This window comes from Sapajus apella, unplaced genomic scaffold, assembly GCF_009761245.1.
Source record: "Sapajus apella isolate SASKATOON/1434 unplaced genomic scaffold, GSC_monkey_1.0 scaffold3, whole genome shotgun sequence".
Lineage (NCBI taxonomy): Eukaryota > Metazoa > Chordata > Mammalia > Primates > Cebidae > Sapajus > Sapajus apella.
The window spans coordinates 44,018,576-44,041,038 of NW_022436943.1; the positions used below are offsets into that span (position 1 = coordinate 44,018,576).

General features: G+C 33.2%; 1 protein-coding gene across 2 annotated transcripts in view; it reads left to right on the top strand.

Moving 5' to 3' along the window:
• MTBP (MDM2 binding protein) overlaps nt 1–19,946 on the top strand; it is a 73,921-nt gene extending 53,975 nt beyond the window's left edge. For both annotated transcript variants that reach the window (XM_032252704.1, XM_032252713.1), the window contains exons 16-22: nt 3,418–3,573; nt 6,591–6,686; nt 12,484–12,750; nt 14,242–14,491; nt 15,091–15,204; nt 18,546–18,611; nt 19,196–19,946. In XM_032252704.1, coding sequence (XP_032108595.1) covers nt 3,418–3,573; nt 6,591–6,686; nt 12,484–12,750; nt 14,242–14,491; nt 15,091–15,204; nt 18,546–18,611; nt 19,196–19,234 — 988 coding nt within the window. In that variant the 3' untranslated portion in view covers nt 19,235–19,946. The remainder of the gene's footprint in view (nt 1–3,417; nt 3,574–6,590; nt 6,687–12,483; nt 12,751–14,241; nt 14,492–15,090; nt 15,205–18,545; nt 18,612–19,195) is intronic.
• The last annotated feature ends 2,517 nt before the right edge of the window (nt 19,947–22,463 follow it).

The following is a 22,463-nucleotide window of genomic DNA, read 5'->3' on the forward strand; positions in this document are numbered from 1 at the left end:
TGGTGGGCGCTGGGAAGATGAGGAAGAGCAAGCTGTGCACTGCCCTTCTCATCTAGAGCTTAACCTTTTAATGAGAGAAGCAATCAAAACAAGTAACCAGACAAGTAAATATAGTAATTGTAAATTACTCTGTGTGTAGTGAATGAAATAAAAAGACTAGGGGAGAATAATTTTATTTGTTGTGGGGAAGCAAGTAGCAGTACTCACTTAAATGAGGTGGATGGTCAGGGGGACCTCTTAGAGGAGGTTACATTTGAGCTGAGACCTAATGAATAAATGGGTGAAGTACATTCAGTCACACAGGACCAAATATGTCCTCCTGCAGAGTTTGGATTTCATTGTAAGTGCATTGGTGGAAGGATTTCATATGAAAGAGTGATGGGATATGATTTTGTGAAAATTTTGCTTTCTTGCGGCAAATAAATGGCCGGAGGGACAGATTAGAGGAGAAAGATCAGTTAGGTGGCCTTTTCTGTAAGCTAAATGAGAGATGATGGCGATCTCAAATTAGAGCAGTAGTAGTGGGAACAAATTTGGGTGATATGTTGGTGGTAAGCTAGTGAAGAGCTTCTTATGATGCATTAGATGTGAAAGAGAAGGAAAGAAAACATTGAAGTTCATTTAGATTTCTGGCTTCAATCAAGTGAGTGATGTTCTTCTGGGATAGATGGGTGGAAATGGAGTGAGACAGTTTTGGGGAAAAAAAATCAAGAATGCTTCTTTAGGGATGGTATGTTTGATCTATGAATTATCCAAGTGGAAATAACAAGTGGACTGTGGGAATATCGAACTCAATTTGGAGTTATCATCAGTAGGGGTTTCCAAACATGATGGTTGATGAGTCACATGGTGAGACCATGAGGAGAAAAGAAATGGAGGATAAGACCACTCCTCAAGAATCCCTGGTGTTTGAAGAAGACAAGAAAGAAGAGTGAGAAAAGAACAGTATACCCACCAGTAAACCTCAATTTCTTGCCTACCAGTTTTAAATGATATCTTATAACTTCCCACTGGGAAAGATGAGTAATTAACACCCCTATTTTTCTTCCCTTTTTATCTTCTATCTCTAAACCTTATGCAATAGACAGTTCTTAATTTTATTTTTCTTCTCTCTGAGTTCCTACTCTAATTTGACCAACTCTACCTGCATATTTGTTACCCTGGTATTTCTTTTGATTATATTTTAGATTAGTTCTGTATTTTCTTGGATTTCATATCTTAAAGAGAAGTCTGATGCCAGATTGATTTTTATTCCTTAATAGGTATTTTATTTTGTCTCTAAAACTTTTGCAATTTTCTGTTTTCCATAATGTTTAGAAATTACAAGAGGCCATGGTATGAGAGGTTTTAGATTCAAGTCTTTTGTCCTTTTTGACTCTGAGACATATCTTATTATTTCTTCAATACTATTCTTCCCTTCATTTTCTTTTCTCTCTGAAATACCTGTTTTAATTAATATAAAACATTCTGGATTTTTTTTAATTTGATTTTTTTCTTTATACTCTTTAACTTTTCTGCTGTATGTTCTGGGGTATTTCCTTTACCTTTGTTTTCATCTTTTCTGTTAAAAATTTTGATAGTCATATTTTAAATTTCTAATAATTTTCTCTTGTTCTGCCATATTTTTTCTAGCAATTATTCTTTTATTAATAATGAGACTTGAGGTGATACTATAAGGATATTAATTAGAATTTTCGTTAAACTTGTTTTATCTGTTTCTTGAATTGCCTTATTTTCATTTGCAGCTGTTTTATTTGTTCTTCTGGTGTTTTTTTTCTCTTATGTATAATTTTTCTCCAGTGTCTGGTGGTCCTTGATTTTCTGTTTATAACTAAGAATTTAGGGCCATGTTGCTTTCTATAGGTAGTTGGCATGTATTTTTTTTCCCCATATGTGTAGTCCTATTCCCCATGTCTCTCACTTATATTAATGTTAGAAGTGAGATCTGGGGTGGAGCATGTTTGCTAGGCTTCACGTTAGGGCATACTTTAGGGTATCAGCAGGCAAGAAGCATTGGTGCTTCACCCAGCACTAAATTGCGGGGAGCTTTATTCTGGGCCATCACCACTGACACTGAGAAAGGAACATGGTTCTGTACCTTTACAAATTAAAATCATTGTATAGCTCCTACCCTGCTAGAGTATGAAGTCCAGAGAAAATGTGTGTGTTTTGTTGACTATTTTTATTAGATTAACATTTTCCGTTTCAAAACAAAGGAATAGGAAAAGGAAAGAGGCACTGTCAGTATATTATTGATCTTTAATGTATAGAAATATGTTTAAAACTATAATGTCAACATTTTAATCATGTAAATATCAGTAAAAATGCTTAATTTCAGTGATAAAATAATCAGGAAACAGTTGGATTAACAAAGTTGGGAAATCAATTTTCTGTGCAGATATTGAAATATTTTATTTATGCTATGGTAACAGAGCTGTGGTGATCTGTGATTCAGTGCATAGTGAAACCTCTAACTGGAAACATCTAACTGAAGCTATGTCGTTTTTCACTTTCCAGTATTTAAAACTTTCTGTGAGTTTTTCTTATTTACAGAGTGATAGAGTAGAAATAGTAACTAATTTGGAGTTAGTCTAGTTCTATCATTTTAAATAGCTGTAACACCCTGGGTCTGCAATATAACCTTTTGTATATTTTCATCTTTATTTGAAAAGTAGGAATAATGATTGCTTTTTAAGTTTGGCATGCTGATTTTCACTTTACAAAGTACTTATTTTTAGTTATTTTTTCATTTTGAGATAAGACCTATTCCATCTTTTTCAAAGGAATTTTTGAGGATTAAGAATATATTATATGTAAAGTAGTTTGAAAAACACAAAGTCCCGCATGTATTTCAGGTATATAATAATGATTCAGTGCTTATTCATAATGTCATAATCATGGCTACAAGAGACTTTGGGGAGATTTCCGAGTATTGTCTCATTTCATGGTTGTGTTTCAAGTAATCTTTCAAGTTCATGGAAAATTGGAACATTCAGTCTCTTCCATCAAAAATTTAAAGTACTGTGGGATTTCAGAACATATAAGAGAATTTAGCTTTAAATTATATAGAATTGGTAACTTCACACCACTGAATAATAGGCCATCATTCATAGATAATGTAATTATATTTATTTTAAGTAGTTAAAATACTACTTGTTGACATGATAACTGCAAGTTTTATTGTGACCTAAAGATTTTTAAAAATATGGTTAGAAACTAAATGATTTGCTAATATTTTACTTTATTGTCTTTTCTAAATGTTTAATTCTCCAGTGTTCTTGGTATATTTTTCTCGTTTCTGCTCATATCCCCTTTTCCTGACTACGGTGAATTCAAATTTACCTTTTTCTTTTTGACTCTGACTTTTCTCTGTATTGACTCCACTTTTAATAAATCTGCATAACATTATTTTCCCAGAACTGGTTCATTACCTCATTCATCTGAACAGTTGCTCGGCCACAAAGAGGTTCCTCGGGACTCAATCACATTATTGGATGCTAAAGAATTGCTGAAGTACTTTACCTCAGATGGATTACCCGTTGGAGATCTTCAACCTTTACCGATTCAAAAGGGGTAGGTTAGAAACTTATAATTTCCAATTAACTTTTTAAGAATTACTTTGAAATAAAATCGTGTCTCATTTCCTTAGTTATTGATGCCCTATACTACTCAGGGAAAATTTATAAGTTTGATGTCAATGTTTGTCTGTTGGCCTTAATCTTCACTTTTTATGGTACCCAAATATCCTACTGTTTTGTGGCATTGAAAATAAGAGAAACAGGAATAAGAAAAGCAAACTCAGCATATTCCCTCTAGAAGTCAGTGGCTTCTATTTGGTATGCAAAGGATAATACTTTCTAATAAAAAATTTGAATTTGACTTACAAATTTTTTTTTTAATTCTCTTTTCTGTGTTACTCTAGTTTTGATACTGGCCACTACTTGGCATGAGCATCGCCAGGCATGCCTAATAGTAGCAAAAAGCATAGCCTTTCAACTGAAGAACAGGAAAGTGTAATAAAAATGCTTTTGAACTATGACATTGCCAAGTAAGAATTCAGTGTCTCAGTGAATAATTTACAACTAATTTGACTTCCAAGACAATTTCCACTAAGTTACTAGTTAATAAATGCTGCATATTGCTGGCATTGACAAAATTGCCCATAAAATTGTGACATCAAATACTCGTGAGAGCGGAATAATTTACTCATTACTCCAATGTCTTTTTAATTGTTAATTCATTATTTTGAAAACCTTCCAAAAGACCTTAAAAATTGTAGCTCACTTTGATCACTTTTATAAGCTTGATTTGAATTACACTGTGATACATATTGACTTTAAAGGTGAATTTCAGAAAGGAGTTATTCAAAGGCAGCTATATCTCAGAAATATTTCTGGAACATTGTTGCCTTTATGTGCATGTTCAAGAGGAACTTTGAAAACCTGAGAGTCTTAATGACATAATGCTTTTAATGACATAAAATTTATATAATTTTGGAGTAATTTTTTTTCTCATAACTTGGAAAGATTGATAATCTTTTGTTGTGGGAATCGAGAAAGTAAAGAAGTATATGTTTTCATTTATTTGGTTATTGGACTACTGTCCTTTTAAATCATTAAGCAGAAACTGACAGTCAGTTTGCCAAAACTGAATTATGTAAGTTGTACTGTTTTTGACAGAATGTCTTTCTAGGTGCATTGTAGAAGAGGTAAAGTTAGTTCTTTCTGGAAACTAGTTGTAGGTGATTTATTTAGGAAAATTTGATGTGATTCTTCAACGTTAGTAAAGAACTGCATTGCTATCAAATGTATCTCCTGTTAGCATTAGAGTTGAAGGATGAGTTTTCATGACCTGCGTAAGAAGCCATCCAAAATCCTGTGTTAAACAGAGTACAAACATGACTCCTATGTATATACCAAGGAAATAATGAACACTGACAAAACACGTATTTATCAAAATGTTTATTTTAGAAAGAACAAGTTGTGAGTGAAATTACACAAAAATAGGTTAAGTTGCTGGGGGCGACTGATATGAGAAATGAGAGACAGCATAGTAAAGGAAAGAAGTGAACTGCTACTTAAAGATTTCCATTTTACAAAATTATTTATTTTAATAATCATCGAAATACTGGGGCTATTGTAATTTACTAGTGTTACCTTTTGTGGAATATTTTAAATGGATGCATTTGAATGTAACGTCTGTTTTTTAGGATTCATTAGTTGGCATGAATCTTACATTTTAATGTAATGATTTCAAATGCTTATCATAGTATCCTAGATAATTTTCAGTGGCAAGACAGTTTTTATTACCATAGGTGGGAAAATGTGATAGCAAATTTATTCTTAGTACTCTACTATTTACTTGCCATTCTACATATTATTTCCAACTCTTCTGAACTCAAGCCCCTGGTATTTCATTTTACCTATTAACTATTTAAAAACCACTGTTGCATAATTTCCCCATTCCATCTAACAAGCTTTAGGACCATGACTCATTATATTACAACAGTGGTTTCCTTTCCTTCAGAGAAGAATGACCCCTATCAGAATAACCCAAAGAGCTTAATCTAATTGCAGTGACCTCTTCTTTTCCAGATTTTGATATATCTCTGTAGTTCTAGGTGTGGAAAGGCTGGAGCATGAATATTTTATGTAAACTTGACATGATTAGTTCTAACATGCCAGTTGATTGAAAACCTACTTCAGAAAAAGAACTGAAATCAGCAGTTAGCCTCTATATCCTCTGAAAGTTAAAAAGTTGCTGACTCTTAAAGTAGGTGTCAATGACTACATTCTCAGGCAAAGAAAGATCTGGGTCCCACATGTGTTATAGCAGGAAGTAAATTATTTTATCTTTACCAAATATTCAAGTTCACTTTAATTATTCCCTTGAAAAAAAAGGATTAACTAAATGCCTAAACATTAGTTTATTCTACCAAGGAAAAAACATCTTTTAGAAATAATGCTGCTTCTTGGCTGGGTGTGGTGGCTCATGCCTGTAATCCCAACACTTTGGGAGGCCGAGGCTGGCAGATCACTTGAGGTCAGGAATTTGAGACCAGCCTGGCCAATATGGTGAAACCCTGTTTCTACTAAAAATGCAAAAATTAGCCGGGCAGGGTAGCAGGTGCCTGTAATCCCAGCTACTCAGGAGGCTGAGGCAGGAGAATTGCTTGAACCAGGAAGGCAGAAGTTGCAGTGAGCTGAGATCACGCCACTGCATGCCAGCCTGGGCAACAGGGTGAGGCTCCATCTCAAAAAAAAAAAAAAAAAAGAAGAAAAGAAATAATACTGCTTCTTGAATTGCCATCATAAATCATATTCCATTTTTGTTTTACCCATTTCTCAGAATAGTTTTGTGCAATAAATAACATCATAACTTACTTGAGGTGCAGAAAATGTAAGTGACGAAAGCCAAGGCCTAACCTTGCTTCATTTCCTTCTTATACTTTCTGATGTTGCTTAACCTTTATCCCATATAAAATTCAACTGTAGAGGAAAAAGTCAGATTTGTTTTATTAGGTACTTTCTTTAACTTTCTCTTTGTCACGAAATAAACTTTGAATACAAATGAAAAACTTTTTGTTTCAGGGAAAAGACTTTTATTCTGACACCAGAACTCAGTCCTGGGAAACTTCAGGCCTTACCTTTTGAGAAAGCCTCAGGATGTCATTATCATGGAATTGAGTAAGTTTTTATTTATACTTTACTATTCTGTATATTGTTGACACAGCCTCAGTTGTGTGAAGAGTGACTTTAATATAATGATATAAATTGAGACAGAGGCCAAAAGAGTATGTCAAAAACCTCAAAAAGCAGAGCATTGCATACAAAAGTAATTTGTCTTCTGTTGAAGAAGTTATTTGATGATTAATCAGTTCAACAGCATTTAAACATCCTATTATGAATTACTAGATATTTTTTATATCAAAATTGTTTTGGCCCCTATGTTATAAATATATATTTACACTGTGGGTCACATTAATGTTTTCCTGGTCACCAATTACATTATAGTTGCTCAGAAATTGTTAGATAGGGCCCAGCATTTCAATACTAGATATTTTTCTGAGAGAAAGACTTACACAAGTATGCACATAATAGTTTAATTCTCAATATCCCCAAACTGGAAAGAGCCTAGGAATATATCAATAGGAAAATAGATAAATAATCTATGGTATATTTATATAAAGCAATACTATTTAATTATAACAAGGAAGGAAAGGTTGATACATGAAACAACATTAAATATCTGTCTGTGTGGAAAAGCAGTTGAAATAAGAATTTGAGGCCAGGCACTGTGGCTAATGCCTGTAATCTCAGCACTTTGGGAAGCCAAGGCAAGTGGATCGCTTGAGCCCGGGAGTTTGAGACCAGCCTGGGCAACATAGTGAAACCCCATCTCTACAAAAAAGTACAAAAATTAGCTGGGCATAGTGACTTGCATGTGTAGTCCTAGCTACTCAGGATGCTGAGGCAGGAGGATCGATTGATATTGGGAGGTTGAGGTTGCAGTAAGCCATGATCATGCCATTGCACGCCAGCCAGGTGACAGAATGAGACCTTGTCCCAAAATAAAAAAAGAATTTGAGAACTTTGAAATGAGCAACATGAAGTGTAACATTCAGTAATGAATTATTTCTAAAAGAAGTCCTGTATGAAATGCTAATTTGAATCTAAATGGCAACATAAGAATTTTAAAATGTTTTGTGAACAACGGAGAGGTAACTCAGAGATAACTATTGAATTGTAAAAAGCTAAAAAAGGCCACCTGATCCATCTTTTTATTTCTGGTATTTGATTAAAGGATTCCTTGTTTGAGAGGATTATTGTTCTCCCTTTAACATAAAAAGGGTAGAGATGTTTCCCAAATAGCCTTAAATTTAGCTGAAGCTTTTACTTAAACCATATTTTTAGCCATACACCCTTTTGGGCATTGATTACAAAATTTTACGTTTCTCTCACTTTTTCACCCAGACTGTAGTGCAGTGGCACAATCTTGGCTCAGTGCAACCTCCATCTCCCAGGTTCAAGTGATTCTCATGCCTCAGGCTTCCAAGTAGCTAGGATTACAGGCATGTACCACCATGCCTGGCTAATTTTTGTATTTTTGGTAGAGACAGGGTTTAGCCGTGTTGGCTAGGTGGTCTTGAACTCCTAGCCTCAAGTGATCTACCTGCCTCGGCTTCTTCACAAAGTGCTGGGAACAGGCGTGAGCCACGGCATCCAGCCCAAAATTTTACTTTTCATTTATACTAGGTTTATTAAATTTAAATGGGAACATCTTGTTCTACTATGTAAATATTTCATTAATAGGATTTAGTTTTATGTCCCCCCTTTTGATTTTATTAAAAACCTAGAAATTAAACATTACAGAAAACTTAGAATGAAAATCAATTCCTTTCCTTATTACTACCTACCTACAGCCCCAGCTTTTAGAAAATATATATATATATATTTATTTGTTTGGTTTAGTTTACCTGATAACTATCTCTCATTTTAAAAAATATCCTTCTGTCAATATTTTTAAGTGTCTCAATATAAAATATTGATTCTGAAAAATGATGTGATTCTTCTTCTTAATTTGAGCTCTCTGCTATTTACTTTCATGTTTTTAAATGTGTATAGTTAAACTTCACTTCCTTATTCCATTAGCTATACAGCAATAGCTCCCCCACTTAGTTTGATAAAAATTTTAGGGCCTTCTAATCTATTAAAGGAATCTAATTAAAAATTTTAGGTATTTTGCATTTAATTTGAATGTGAAAATTGAAACCAGTAAACAGTGTTTATATTATTATTATGAAAAATAGTGTTCACTGTTGAGAAAATGTACTAGTATTAACATTTGCTTAGCTACATGGCCAGAAGACCCCAGGACACATCTGTTTTTCACCTCTTCAATCCTATAAACACACTGAAACACTGATTTGAATAAAATAAGCTACAATAATTACATTTGAATTGCTGGCTAAAGTGTCTATCATATAATCCTATTTAGATTATTTTTCCAAAATTTTAATTTTATTTTATTTATTGTGAGTCTCTATCTCTCTACTCTTTTTTTCCTGCTGTTTTTAATTTACTATGGAAAAATTTTAATAATGCATACAAATTTATAAAATTTATCAAGGATATGTTCTTCATGATTATTTATCAAAATATTAAATTAAGACTTATTTGACTACTGTGTCCTGATGGGCTTAAATCTACACAGAGTTTTATTAACTTATACACATATAATGTTATGAAATTCTGATTCACTATAAAAATTAATTCTCTACTACCTACCTACTCCCATAAACAAATCTATCTGTGACTCACTTTTCTTTCCTGTAAATTTATGCTCATTAAACTGAGGACATTGAGACTGAGCTGACAAAGTTGTAGGAGGTGAGCACCATGAATTCAGAAACATGTTTTTTTCAAGAAGATTTAGGTGTATAGTGTGAGAGCCTATTTATGTTCAACATAGATTATGGAGTAGAAACAAATTCAAGTAACATTTTAAAGTAAATATGAAACTACAAAGAAAGTTCTCTTCTTACGTTGTTGTGGGCCCTTAGAACTCTGGACCTCTTTCTCTGATAAAAAGGAATATTTGGAAAAGCTATATTAATTGCTTGGCAGCAAAACAATGTTTCTTAAGGCAAATGAAATATAACCACTGTTGGCTTGTTTGTTTTTTCACTTATTTACCCTATTCTGGAATTTAAGAGGCCATTAATTGTGAAATGCACTGTTGTATTAAGCAGCAAATTAAACTCTGCTGTCGTACTCTGACAATCATTCGATCACACCAGCCTCTCATTGCTCTGAAATTTCCTTCATCTATTCTAAGAGATTTGGCAGTTTCTCCTTCCTTCGTTGGTATAGGCAGTATTTTGTCTATTTCGTATTTACAAAACAAAAACAGCTTCGCTGTCTTATGGGGTTTTTTCTTTGTTAGGACCCATAAAGCATTTGCTTATTGTTTTATAAGAAAATATGGAATTGTAGTCATTCAGCCAGCAATGCATTTTTACGTCACTAATGTCAAGTATACACCCTGCCTCTCTTTCTTTTATCTAATTTACAAAGTAAATTTTTTTTCCAATGGCAAATCATAGTATAATCATTTTAAAGACATTTTAAATGGCAATTAACATCAACATGTACAGGGTGCATAATTCAGTTGAAGCTATGACATTATGAACAGCTGTGATCAAGAGATTTTAAAACTGGAAGAAAATAATCTGCATCTTAGAAATAAAATCTTAGGGTAGAAAGAAATATTCATCTTAGAATCAAAATATTCATCGTTTCTCTCAAAAATTTTCTGTATTCAAGCTCGTCAGGCATTATATTGGCTCTTGCATGAACTCTTGAAATTCATGCTTCTAATTTTACTCCAGATTCTACCAATTACCTATGTTAGAAGTAGGACTCATCATTTGCTTCTGATTTTTAATGAAATATATTTATTAAACAACAGAATAAAGAAAAAATACTAGCTAGAGAGATGCCAGAGACCTAGGTTCTACTCCCTGCTCTGCCACCAACTCACATTCAGATTTAGAGTTCAGTTTTGTCACCTGTTAAATTAGACTGTCAGAGTAGATCAGAGATTTTTCAGTCCTAGCTATACTTTAGAATCATCTAGGTAGGCTTTTTAAAAATTATATATTTTTAAGGCATATAATAAGATGATTTGATATATGTATGCATAGTGAAATGATCACTGTAGCCAATCAAATTAACATACCCAGTATCTCACATAGTTACCTCTTGTTTTGCATGCCAAGAGCACCTAAAGCCTACTCTCTTAGCAAATTTTCAATATACAGTACATATTGTTAACTATAGTCCTTATACTGTGTATTAGATTTCTAGATTTATTCATCCTACATAACTCTGTAACTTTATACCCTTTAATCTACAGCTTCCCATAACCTTCCCCACCCTATAACCACTATTCTACTCTGTTTCTATGGATTTAAGTAGTTTTTGTTTGTTTTGTTTTTTAGAATCACCCAGGCAGATTTTTAAAACTGTCAATGACTAGGTATTTCCCTAGACCAATTAAAACAGAAACACTGAGCATGTAGTACTTCTTAAAAGCTCTTCAAATTGTTCCAATGCTCAGCCATGTGTTGAACACTGAGTAAGATGATTCTTGCACTTTGCACGGAGAGAAATACTAAAATGGTTAAAGTCAGGCTCTGAAGTCACCAATCTGGGTTTACATTCTGGCTGTGCTACGTATTATCAGCCTACTGCCAACTTTACTGTGATAGAAAATAAGACGATAACAATAATTGTAACATGCATTTCTTGACTGTTCTGCTTGCATATTTCAGGAACCGATTCGAAGTGTTTATGTGTACAATTCAAAGAATTGTCACAATAGCTTTTTCAGATAAGTACTATAATTCTCATTTTGCAGATGAAGCAACAGAATCATAGATAAAGTTAAGTAATTTAGCCAAGTTCACACAGTAATCAGTACAGGAGCCTGGATTTAAATCCGGAGTCTGACTCCATAAGTCTGTAGCAAATACGTAAGTGTCACAAGGGAAAGATAAGGTTCTTAAAACCTCCATCAGGCAGTCAGATGTTCAGGAAATGATATACTCCTTGGGAATTGAACTAAAAGCTTTTGGATAAAAAAATCTGATTTTAAGCAGTATCTTAGAATTTTACAGGTAAAAATGGCAGCTAACAGAGAAAGGTTTTCATTTATACAGTGCTATCATCACATATGTGAAGCCATTTGTGTTTTCTTAATGCAGTTGTAGAAAGGGGAGAAATTGAAGTTTTCCAAGGTCACACAGCTCCTAGGTGATCTTCTTGATATGCTTGTTTGTTGTACTTAACAACCGAGGTTTCTTTGAATCTAGAAGCGTTCTCTAGGCTAACATTTCATTGATTCCTTGAGTCAGGTTCAGCTAGAAACCAGATGCACAGACAGCTGAAGCGTTTGAAGGAAAATTTGTCAGTCAGTTAATAAGGTGGGAACTGAGTTTCAAAGAAAAAATTCAAAATGTTCTAAGCTGTTTGGTGAGCCAGTTTAGAAGGCCTTTATACCCTTTTAATCTTTGTGTTGAGAATAAACTTGCCCTTTCTAACAGAAGTCAGCATTTCATGTTGTCATAATATCAGCCATGCTGAGAAATCAGAGGTTGGTAGAGTTTTAAAAAGTATTAAAACAGCAACTGTATTATTTTGAAAATAAGCTAAAGGATTAACTTAATCTGTTGCCCTGAAACACAAGTCAAAGAGAAATCAGATTGTACTTCACATTTTTTAATCTTTTGCGATGTCATATAGCAAACTAGAAGAAAACTGACCTTGGGAGGGAAATAGTCCAGTCACTCAACCTTCCAGTGATTATTAGGAAATTAAACAAGATCTCTTAAAGTAAATGTCCTGCTATTTTCTAATTAAAGGGCAAAAGTCTGTTGCTCTCATGGAGGTTTACATTTTAATGCTCTTTCATTCATTTTAGATATTGCTTGGATGACCGAAAAGCTTTGGAAAGAGATGGAGGATTTTCTGAACTTCAATCTCGTCTTATTCGTTATGAAACTCAAACTACCTGCACCAGAGAAAGTTATCCAGTACCTACTGTGTTGAGCCCTCTTCCATCTCCTGCAGTTTTGTCAGAGCCTGGAAGTGTCCCTGATGGAGAACTTTTACAAAGTGAACTTCGAACTGAAGTATCCCGATTGAAACGGAGATCTAAAGATCTGAATTGCCTTTATCCCAGAAAAAGGTGATGTATTAAATGAACATAAATAGTATCTGGACAGAAAGTAATTTAGTCTCTAGACGATTTTTATTTTATTTTATATTAGTCTTTCAGATTAATTTCTTTATGGCAGAAAGTTTATTATGAGCAGTTGATGACTTTGCTTGTAAATTATAAAAAGAAATGACTTGGGGGAAAAACACAGTTTCCTGCTTTATATGCTAATATACAGTCCATTAGCACAGTGGATTGTAAAGTTTTTAAGCCATGGAAGAGTGAAGATTTCACCCCATAGATTAAGCTCCTGAGCTGCTCTGTTGAAGAGACTATTCGGGGGTGAGAATTCTCCTGTTAGCTCTTCCTTCCCTTTCCCCTCAGTCTCCTCCTGCATTGGTCCTTTGAGCAAGAAATTCCATGAGGTACCATTTTTAAAACACCTGTTGCATATAAAATATAGCTTTAAACTCTACATAGTGATATATTATCTGAAACTTTCCTGGATACGTTTTTTTGCTAACTAAATAGAATGTCCAAATACTTGATCAGAAGTTAGAAGTTCATATAGTGAACACTAATTTCTATTGAATTTATGTTATCTTTAGAACCTTTGTCAATTTTGGGTTCTTGGCATCTAAAGCAGGACTTTAATTCTTACTCTATTTAAACCTTGCAAAAAGTATGAACCATATGAAAATAAAACTTTTAGATTTTTTTTGAATAGTTAAAAAAATCAGAATACTCTTCTCCTGATATGGAAGGACACAGTCATTTCTCTGAGGACTTTATAAAGTCATGGCACTTTTTATACCTGATAAAACTCAAACAGTAACATTTTGGGTACTATATTTATAGCCGTGTTTCTTATTTCTGACTTGCGGCTAATAACATTTTTGTTCCTAAAAGGAAACTACACTGTGATCTCTGGGTCAGCAGAATTGAGGCCTATAAGACCCTGTCTTGTAAAGGGAAAAATTTGGGTCTTGTCGGAAGCAAATGTAAGGGTTTTAGGAAGATTGAAGTATGAGCCAATTTTATAGTTTATTTGTATTTGTTTTAACACTATTATTTATTTTGCAAGGCAGTTCCATGGGCATAATAAGATACAGGTTGTGGTGTGTCTGTTTAAATTATCTTAACAGAAAAGTATAAGTATTAACAGGTTAGTATTAAATCTGTAAATAGTAGCACTCTCAGCATGCAGAGCTGATTTATTTGATAAATTGTAAATTGGAGAGCTAGGGGAGAGTACAGCAATATTGTTTGTTGCTTTCTCTATTAGCCAAAATCCTACTGTCTATTCATTTTATTTTCTATGTCTTAGTTACTCATCTAAAGAACTAAGGAACAACTTTATAATATGATGTTGATTGTTGACTTAAGGCAGTAACAACAATAAATTTGTTTGCTTTTCTTGAATTTATATTGTAATGGATATAGTTGTAACGTTTAAGACAGAAAATTGACTTTGATGTTGATTCACTTAATCTGCATTCTTCATTTTTCCCCCTACCGTAGACTTGTGAAATCTGAAAGTTCAGAGTCTCTTCTTTCTCAAACAAGTGGCAATAGTAATCACCATCGTCATCACGTGACATCCAGAAAGCCACAAACAAAGCGATCCTTACCAATGACTTGTCCATTGGTTCCAGTTCCCAGCTGTGAAACTCCAAAACTTGCTACAAAGACCAGTTCGGGTCAAAAAAGTATGCATGAATCAAAAATGTCAAGGCAAATTAAGGAGTCAAGATCACAGAAACACACACGGGTAAAGATTTATTTACCAATTTTCTTAGTTTTACATGGAAAGACTTTTAAAATTTGATTACTTTAAAATATATGTCGAAAAAAATTTATGAATGAAATGAAACGATGTTTAGAATTTACCACTGTAAGGATGAAGGAAAGTAGGTAGGGATATAAATGAAATAAGATTAGCCACAGATTAATCATACTTGAAGCTGGTTAAAAGATACAGCAATATAGAAATTTGTTATAAAATATTCTCTGCTCATCAGACATTCTCTACTTTTCTATGCTTGAAATTTTCCATAATAAAAATAAATATACACTTATATATCCCTGCTGTGTATAACTTTAACACTCAGATTTCAATTCAGAACTTATGACTTGAGTTTCTTTCTTAAGACACTCTAGTCAAATCCTGCTAACATATTATTCCTTTGATACTTCTGACCATGTAAATGTTAGATATTATTTTCTCTCAATCATTTTGTCTTAATGAACATGTCTGTCTTTTAGCACAGCAAGATGATTGTGTAAATCATAGGATTGAACTCTAAAGCTGAAATAATAGGTTTGTTCCTTTTCCAAGAAATATTAGCCATATGTTATGTTCTGTTCAAGATATTGAAAGAAGTAGTTACTGAAACCCTGAAGAAACACAGTATTACTGAGACTCATGAATGTTTCACTGCATGCAGCCAGCGTCTCTTTGAAATCTCTAAGTTCTATCTAAAGGTACAGTATCTTCTCTACTACTGGCCAAATTTAGTTCATGTTCTAATGTTTCTGTTTGACATAAAAAACGTTTCAGTATTTTTTTTATACCGAGAGCATATACTTGCTGCCAGATTTATTAAATGATGGAGATAGAAAAATTGAAGCTAAACTACTTTATATTTGATTTTAGTTCGCATATATAGAAAGCTACATTTTAATCAGTACCCTATTTCTCCTAATATGTCTTTGACTTATAGGTAACAAGCTTCAAAAGATGTTTGATTAGTAATCTTTTAATACAGTTGGCCCTCCATATCTGTGGGTTCTGTATCCATGGGTTCCACATCCATGGACTCTACTAACTGTGAATTGAAAATATTCTGGAAAAAAAAAAAAAAGATGCTGCATCTGTACTGAACATGTACGGACTTTTAAAAAAGTATATGGGAAAATATGCATAGGTTATATGCAAACACTACACCATTTTATATAAGGGATTTGACTATCGGTGGATTTTGGTATTCTCAGCAGGATCATGGAATCATTCCTTCACAGGGACCAAGGGATGACTGTGTAGTAAAATGGCTACTGAACTAAATATCAAAACACCCAGTTTCTAAATCTGGATCCATTATCAGCTACTTGTAGCACATTGGGGAGGTCAGCCACTCAGGTGATGGTTTTTAAAAACTTAGATGATGTTAGATTATGTCCAGCCTTACAAGTTTCTGACTTGAATCACAGTTATCTGTAAGTTTCAGGTTAAAACTGCAGATTTATCACATATTCAATTCCCTTTCTTTCTAAGATCTTTCAAGAAAGACACTGTTAATCTACAAAAACCAAGGGAAGGGATAAGAAAAAACGAGAAAGGTTTTTAATATATTGTTGAACAGTAACAAAAAAGCACATGCAGCATGGTGTAAGAGAGTAAAAAAAGTTGCAATCTAATTGGGTGCCCAGTGGAATACTAGTGAGAAGCATGTTAATTCGACAGAATCTGAGGTGCTCGGGATTTGAAGACATCAGGTATCATGGAAAGCAGGGGGCAAGAGTCCACATAAAAAGTAGGGAAGTTAAATAAAGATCTACAAAGCGACCTGTCCAACTTGCTCTGTATGCTCTTCTCCCACATTGTTAACTACAAGGTCTATCATGTAGATGTTTTTCCACCTGCCCCAGTGACAGTGCAGAAAATAGTCTCTGGGGAAAATATTGGAAGCTACAATGGAAGAGCCAACTGGCCATCTTGTCACTTTGAAAAGAAACCAGTGACAATCTCTGCTCAGAGATTCCAGTCAGATTTTTAGTGTCTCACTTTTAAATATGACTGGAAAGCCATGGATTTGCAGGCTTTGAGGAAAGCTTCTAACACAATTGATGGCAAAACATAAAGGAATAGAGGGAACTCTGAAGAAGCAGGAAGTTTAAGAAAACCTCATAAAAACTATAACTCTCTTAGAAGATAATCACATCAGTAAAATGAGAACAGGATGCTGTTTCCAAAAAAAGCATAAAACATGAAAACTCCATAAAATTAAAAATATGATAAAATCAATTAAACAGAAAGACTGAACAGTTGAGATGAAAAAATTACCAGAAATTAGAATCAAATGACAAAAACATTGAATCCAGGATAAGAAAATTGGACGATTAATACAGAAGATCCAGAATGCTAATAATACAAGTTTTACATTTTTGAACAATTTTCTCTTCTTTATTCTCAAAATTTAGGAGAGAAAAACTTGTTCAAAAATGTATCAAACTTTTCCAGGACTGGACACAAGCCTCCTAGCTTGTCCAAACCAACGAATGAAAATTCTTCAACGAGTCACATAGTTGTGGAATTTCACACCTGCTAGCATGGAGAGAATATTAAAAGCTTCCCAGAAGATAATCTAGTTTATATAGAGAGTATCAATCATCAGAATGGCATTGGACTTCTCCACAGTAACACTGTATGCTAGAAGATAGTAGAACAGTATCTTCGAATTCTGTGGGGATATATGTTCCTAGAATTAAAAGAAAAAAAGAAAAGAAAATTCTGAGAAAAGCAACTTACCTAGTATTCTATACCCAGTCTGGAGTGCAGTCAGGTATGAGGATTTAATGAAGATACATTCAAACATGGAATATCTGGAAAAGAATTTGTTTTATCCTTTTGAGGAATCTGCTAGAAGATGAAGTTCAGTAGAACAAAGGGTTAAATCAAGAAATAAAACAAAAACTAACCTAAAATGGGAAAGACAAATCCTGATAGGACCAGGCCTAGGCAGCAACTAGACCGAATTAGAGGAGACTATGGGAGAAAGATCTCCAGGTTTAAAGAATTTAATTAAAAAGACCAAAAGCAGAAATGAAGCTGAACTGAGCGATTATCCCATAGACTTCAGTGCTTGAAAAAACTTTGCTGTACATTTAGTCCATTTATTGTCAGTATTTAGGAGGAAAAAAACCCAGAATTATATACATGGAAAACTGAGCAAATGAAAAAACCTAACAGGTAGTTAATAGGATAAATAGAATATTGGAATAAAGATAAGTTATAACCATAATACATTATGCGCACACGATTGAAAGTATTTACGTAGATATAATAGTGCAAATGCTAACTGTTGACTAATCAAAAATTGTGGTACAACTGTTATTGAAAGGAAGAGAAAGAAGATTTTTTGTATGAGACCTGAATCCGTGACTGTGCTCCCTAACATCAATAGTCACTGTCTAAAAGTGTTAAATCACCAAGTAGCAGTATAAGCATAGTAGTTAGATACATTAAGGTATAAATAAGGGAAAAACCTGAAAGAATTGAAAGTGGCTGGCTTTATGGAGTGTAACTTGGAAGTACAGCAGATAACTGCTTCTTATCTTTTTAAATAAAATTTCATGTCTTTGAATTTGTAATCTAATTTGACATAATCACTAAATTTTTTAAAGCCACAGACATCAGTTTCCTTTTGTATGTCATTCTTTGTGATGGAATCAAATATCCAAAATGAAGAAAAAATGTATTTTATCTGATAAATAAATACAAACCATGTATTTGTTGCCTGAGTAATAGAGCATTAGTGGATGCTCATGGTGGAGGATGGGAGTCAGTTTAGGTCAGCTCTGTTGGGAATAGGAGATGAGAATGAGATGGGCTTATGTATATGTGTATGCATTTTGGTTAGAGTATTTTGATATGTCAGAATGGAACTAAATTATAATCCAGTACTTAGATTTTTTATGTAGCCTATCCCTAATCACATTGATACTTGTAGAATGATTTAGGATAATCTCAAGTGTATTTAATAATAATGAGTTGTTCTTTGTAATTTAATATGCAGATGGTAAATGCTATATTTTATTATGTTTAGGATCTTAAGACTTCAAGGGGCCTATTTGAAGAAATGAAGAAAACAGCAAACAACAATGCTGTACAGGTAAAGAAATTATTCCCAAGAAACTATATTCAATTAAAGTGGTATTTTATTTCAGGGCTGCTCTGATGCTATTATATATGCAGCAATAATTAGTTAGTGGTCTTTTTCAATTCAGTCCCTGTGAAAACTCTTTAAGAAGCTTAATAATAGGCTTATTTAGGCTGAGTATTTCATAGTATTTAATAGGTTGCTCTGTCAGCAAAAGAGTTGCTAAGGGGATGCCAAGAAAGCAAAAGAAAAAATAATTTATCTGACACGCTGGAAAAACCAATCCATTTTGGTTAGCTATTTTCAAAGTTTAGTTTATTTGATTGACCATTTGAAGCATATTTTCATATAAAGGTGAGAAAATGGAGCAGAATCTTTATTTCATCCAATGAGAACAATATTGTACTCAGCATTGGAAGTCCAACAAAAATATTCTTCCATTAGAAAATAAAATGTGTTTTTAAGAATAAAATTTCAATATCTTCCTTTTTATTTTAAATTTTCCGCCATGTTCTTTTGAAGTTTTTACAATATATTTTTCTATTACTTGTGTTTTCAGTAGAAATCTATTATAATCATATTTTTTCTTTCCCTAGGTGATTGAATGGGTGTTAGAAAAGACAAGCAAGAAATGATACAAAATCATTCTTTTAGGACAATTATAAATTGGATGGAGCTATTATTTACTACTTCTTTTCTTAGTTTGAAAATTATAAACAAATTTTAAACTTTATTCAAAGAATAGATGTTATATTTCTGAAGAATTTCATGAATATACTACATTTGTATAGTTTTGGGGATGCTATGTTAATGTATTTTTATTTAGATACATATTTTATACGGTGTTGCTATATTTTAATGTTAAAGTTATTTTTATATGTTTTAAAATGTTTACTCTTAGTTATTTAATTGTTACAATAAACAGAATTTTTTTTTTTTACTTTTTGGATTACACGTCTTTGTTGTTATGTATACTAAGTTCCACCTTACATTTCTTAGACTTAAGTAAGATATTGCCAATGACTTTTCCCACGTATTCCAAGAGCATAGTTTATTGAACTGCTCCTGATATAAAGAATATTGACAAAAAAAATTCAAACAGGCCTCAGCCCTAGAGCCACCTTTGTTGGGGCTATTAAATGTTTGTTTGGAATCAAAAATGAAGAAAGAAGATAAATTGTGAAAATAAGACATAATGAAAATAACACTAAGTACAGTCTCCCAGGAAAAAAGTATCTTTTCCCTTGGTAGAAAACCTGAAAATGCAGGTGAAAAAAAACGACCAACATTTCCCCCCTACTGTCTAGACATAACCACTGTTAATATTTTTGAAATGTATGTAATTTTTTAAATATTTTCAAAATTGGAATCATATGTGTTTATGCATGTGTGTTGTGTGTATATGAATTTATAACCTGCTTTTCACTTAACAATATGTTGTGAATTTTATGTCATTATTTTACTAACTGCCTAATACAGAAGAACCGCAATTTGTTTAACTTATCCCCCACTATTGGACATAAAGATTCAGTCTTTCCCTGTAACACATAAAACTTTAATGAATCTTCCCAGCATGTCACTGATTATTTTCAAGTATGCTTTTAATTGCCTTCCTGATAAGACTAATATGTATTCCTACCAGCAGAGTCCTCATTTCCTTTTTGACAACTGAAAAGAGTAAGGGATGCTTTTCTAAAAAACGTGTTGGCACCTCTGTAATTGTTTATTTCTAGCTTTTGCCCATTTTTATTTTGAACTGTTTTTGACTTTTTCTTACTTGTTTATACGTGTTCTTTTATGTTAAGGATATTGGCCCTTTGTCCTTTTGTTTATAGTGTTCTGAAATGTTTAGTTTTTATGTAATCAAATCTACCATCTTTATAGTTTCTTCCAATTAAAGAAATTTGCTTATCACATGTGCTTTGCTTGCCTATGTTGAATTTAAAGTGAATGCTTTCAAAAAGCATTTCTAGGGGTTCCATGAAATTGCTGATTTGAAATGCTCCTTTTTGTCTGAATTGTTCACTATCATAGGAATTGCAAGAGTAAGCCAATATTTCAAAGATTCTATGAAGTTAGCAAAATTGTCTTTTGAAATTCTGTACCATGGCTCACACGTGTAATCCCAGCACTCTGGGAGGTTGAGGCAGGAGGATTGCTTGAGCCTAGGAGTTCAAGACCAGCCTGGGCAACATAGTGAGACCAGATCTCTACAAAAAATAAATTAGCTGCACATGGTAGCACACTCCTGTAGCTACTTAGGAGGGGTCTTAAGCTACTTAGGCTGAGGTGGGAGGACTGCTTGATCCTAGAAGGTCGAGGCTGCAGTGAGCCATGATTGCACCCCACTGTACTCCAGCCTGGGAGAAAGATTTATATCCTATCTCAAAAGGAAAAAAACGCTGTACCAATAGGTGCTTTTAAATGTAAATTTATTTAATCAGACTAATAAGCATTTATAATATGAGAGGGACCAGTTGGTTTTAAAGTATAATCCATTAGATCAGGCAATTTGAAAACATTCCTGGGAACAGAGTAATGGTCATAGGAAAGAAAAGCTCTCATAGCCTCAATTTGCTCTACTAAAAATGGGGAAAATAATGCTGACTTCACAGGGATCATATAAAGATGACAATCATGACTAATGTTTATTGAGCACTGGTGACAGACTTAATCATTTTACATGATTATCTCATTACAGCCCTATTAGGTAGCTATTTCCCATTTTATAGATAAGAAATTGAAGTATAGCAAGATTAAGTGTTCTATCCAGGATCACATAGCTCAGCAATTACAGAGCTAGAATGAGAACTTGTATGTGTTGAACCACACTGCTTATCCAAACACAGGATCTCTGCAAGTTTTGGGTTATCCTTTTTTTTGTTTGTTTTTATTCCTTTCTTTTAAGGATCGTGGTTTTCTGCCATACTTAATGATATACATTAAAACAAGTTTGAAGATAACCCGTAAGCCTGATGCCATTTAAAATGCTTCTTTATGTGAATGTGCTGGATAAACTTGTAATGCTGTTTGAAATTTAACATGTAAATTATATCAGTTAACCTGATTGAAAGCAAAAGTATAAACAGAAAAACTACATTGACATAATCACTTATTAAAAGGACATAGGATGGCCAAATAACTTTGTAACAAAAGAACAAAGTTGAGAGACTTATTTCTTTACTTCAAGACTTACTATAAAGTTATAGTAATGAAAACAATTTACTGTTGGAATTGGAAAAAACATATGTATCAATGGAACAGAATAAAAGCTTATAGGAGCACCTACGTATCGAAATTTTCATTGAAGAAAAAAGGTCTTTTAAAAAAAATGAGTAAGTGAGCATCCATCCATATGGAAAAATAAATTACCTTCAACCATAACTTCCTACCATTTGCAGCTATTAATATGATATGGATCATAATCCTACATTTAAAATCCAAAACCATTAAACTTATAGAGGCAAACAGAAAAATCTTCATCACTCTTGGAATAAAACAAAGATTTCCTAGAAAGGACACAAAAATTACAAACCATAACATTAAAAAAAATAAATTTTGCCTCAATATCTAAAAGCTGCTCTTTTAAAGGACCACTCGGAGAGTGAAAATGTAAGCCACAGACTGGGAGAAATTATTTGCAATGCATGTATCTCACAAAGGGCTTTTTTCTAGAATATCAGAAGCACTCTTACAGCTTAATGATAAGACATAACCCAAATTTTTTTTAATGGGCAAAAGATTTGAAAAAAACATTTCACAAAAGAGAATATAGGAATGGCAATAAGCACATGAAAAGATGCTCAACATCTTCAGTCATCAAAGGAATGCAAATTAAAACCATAATAAGATGCCTCTAAATAC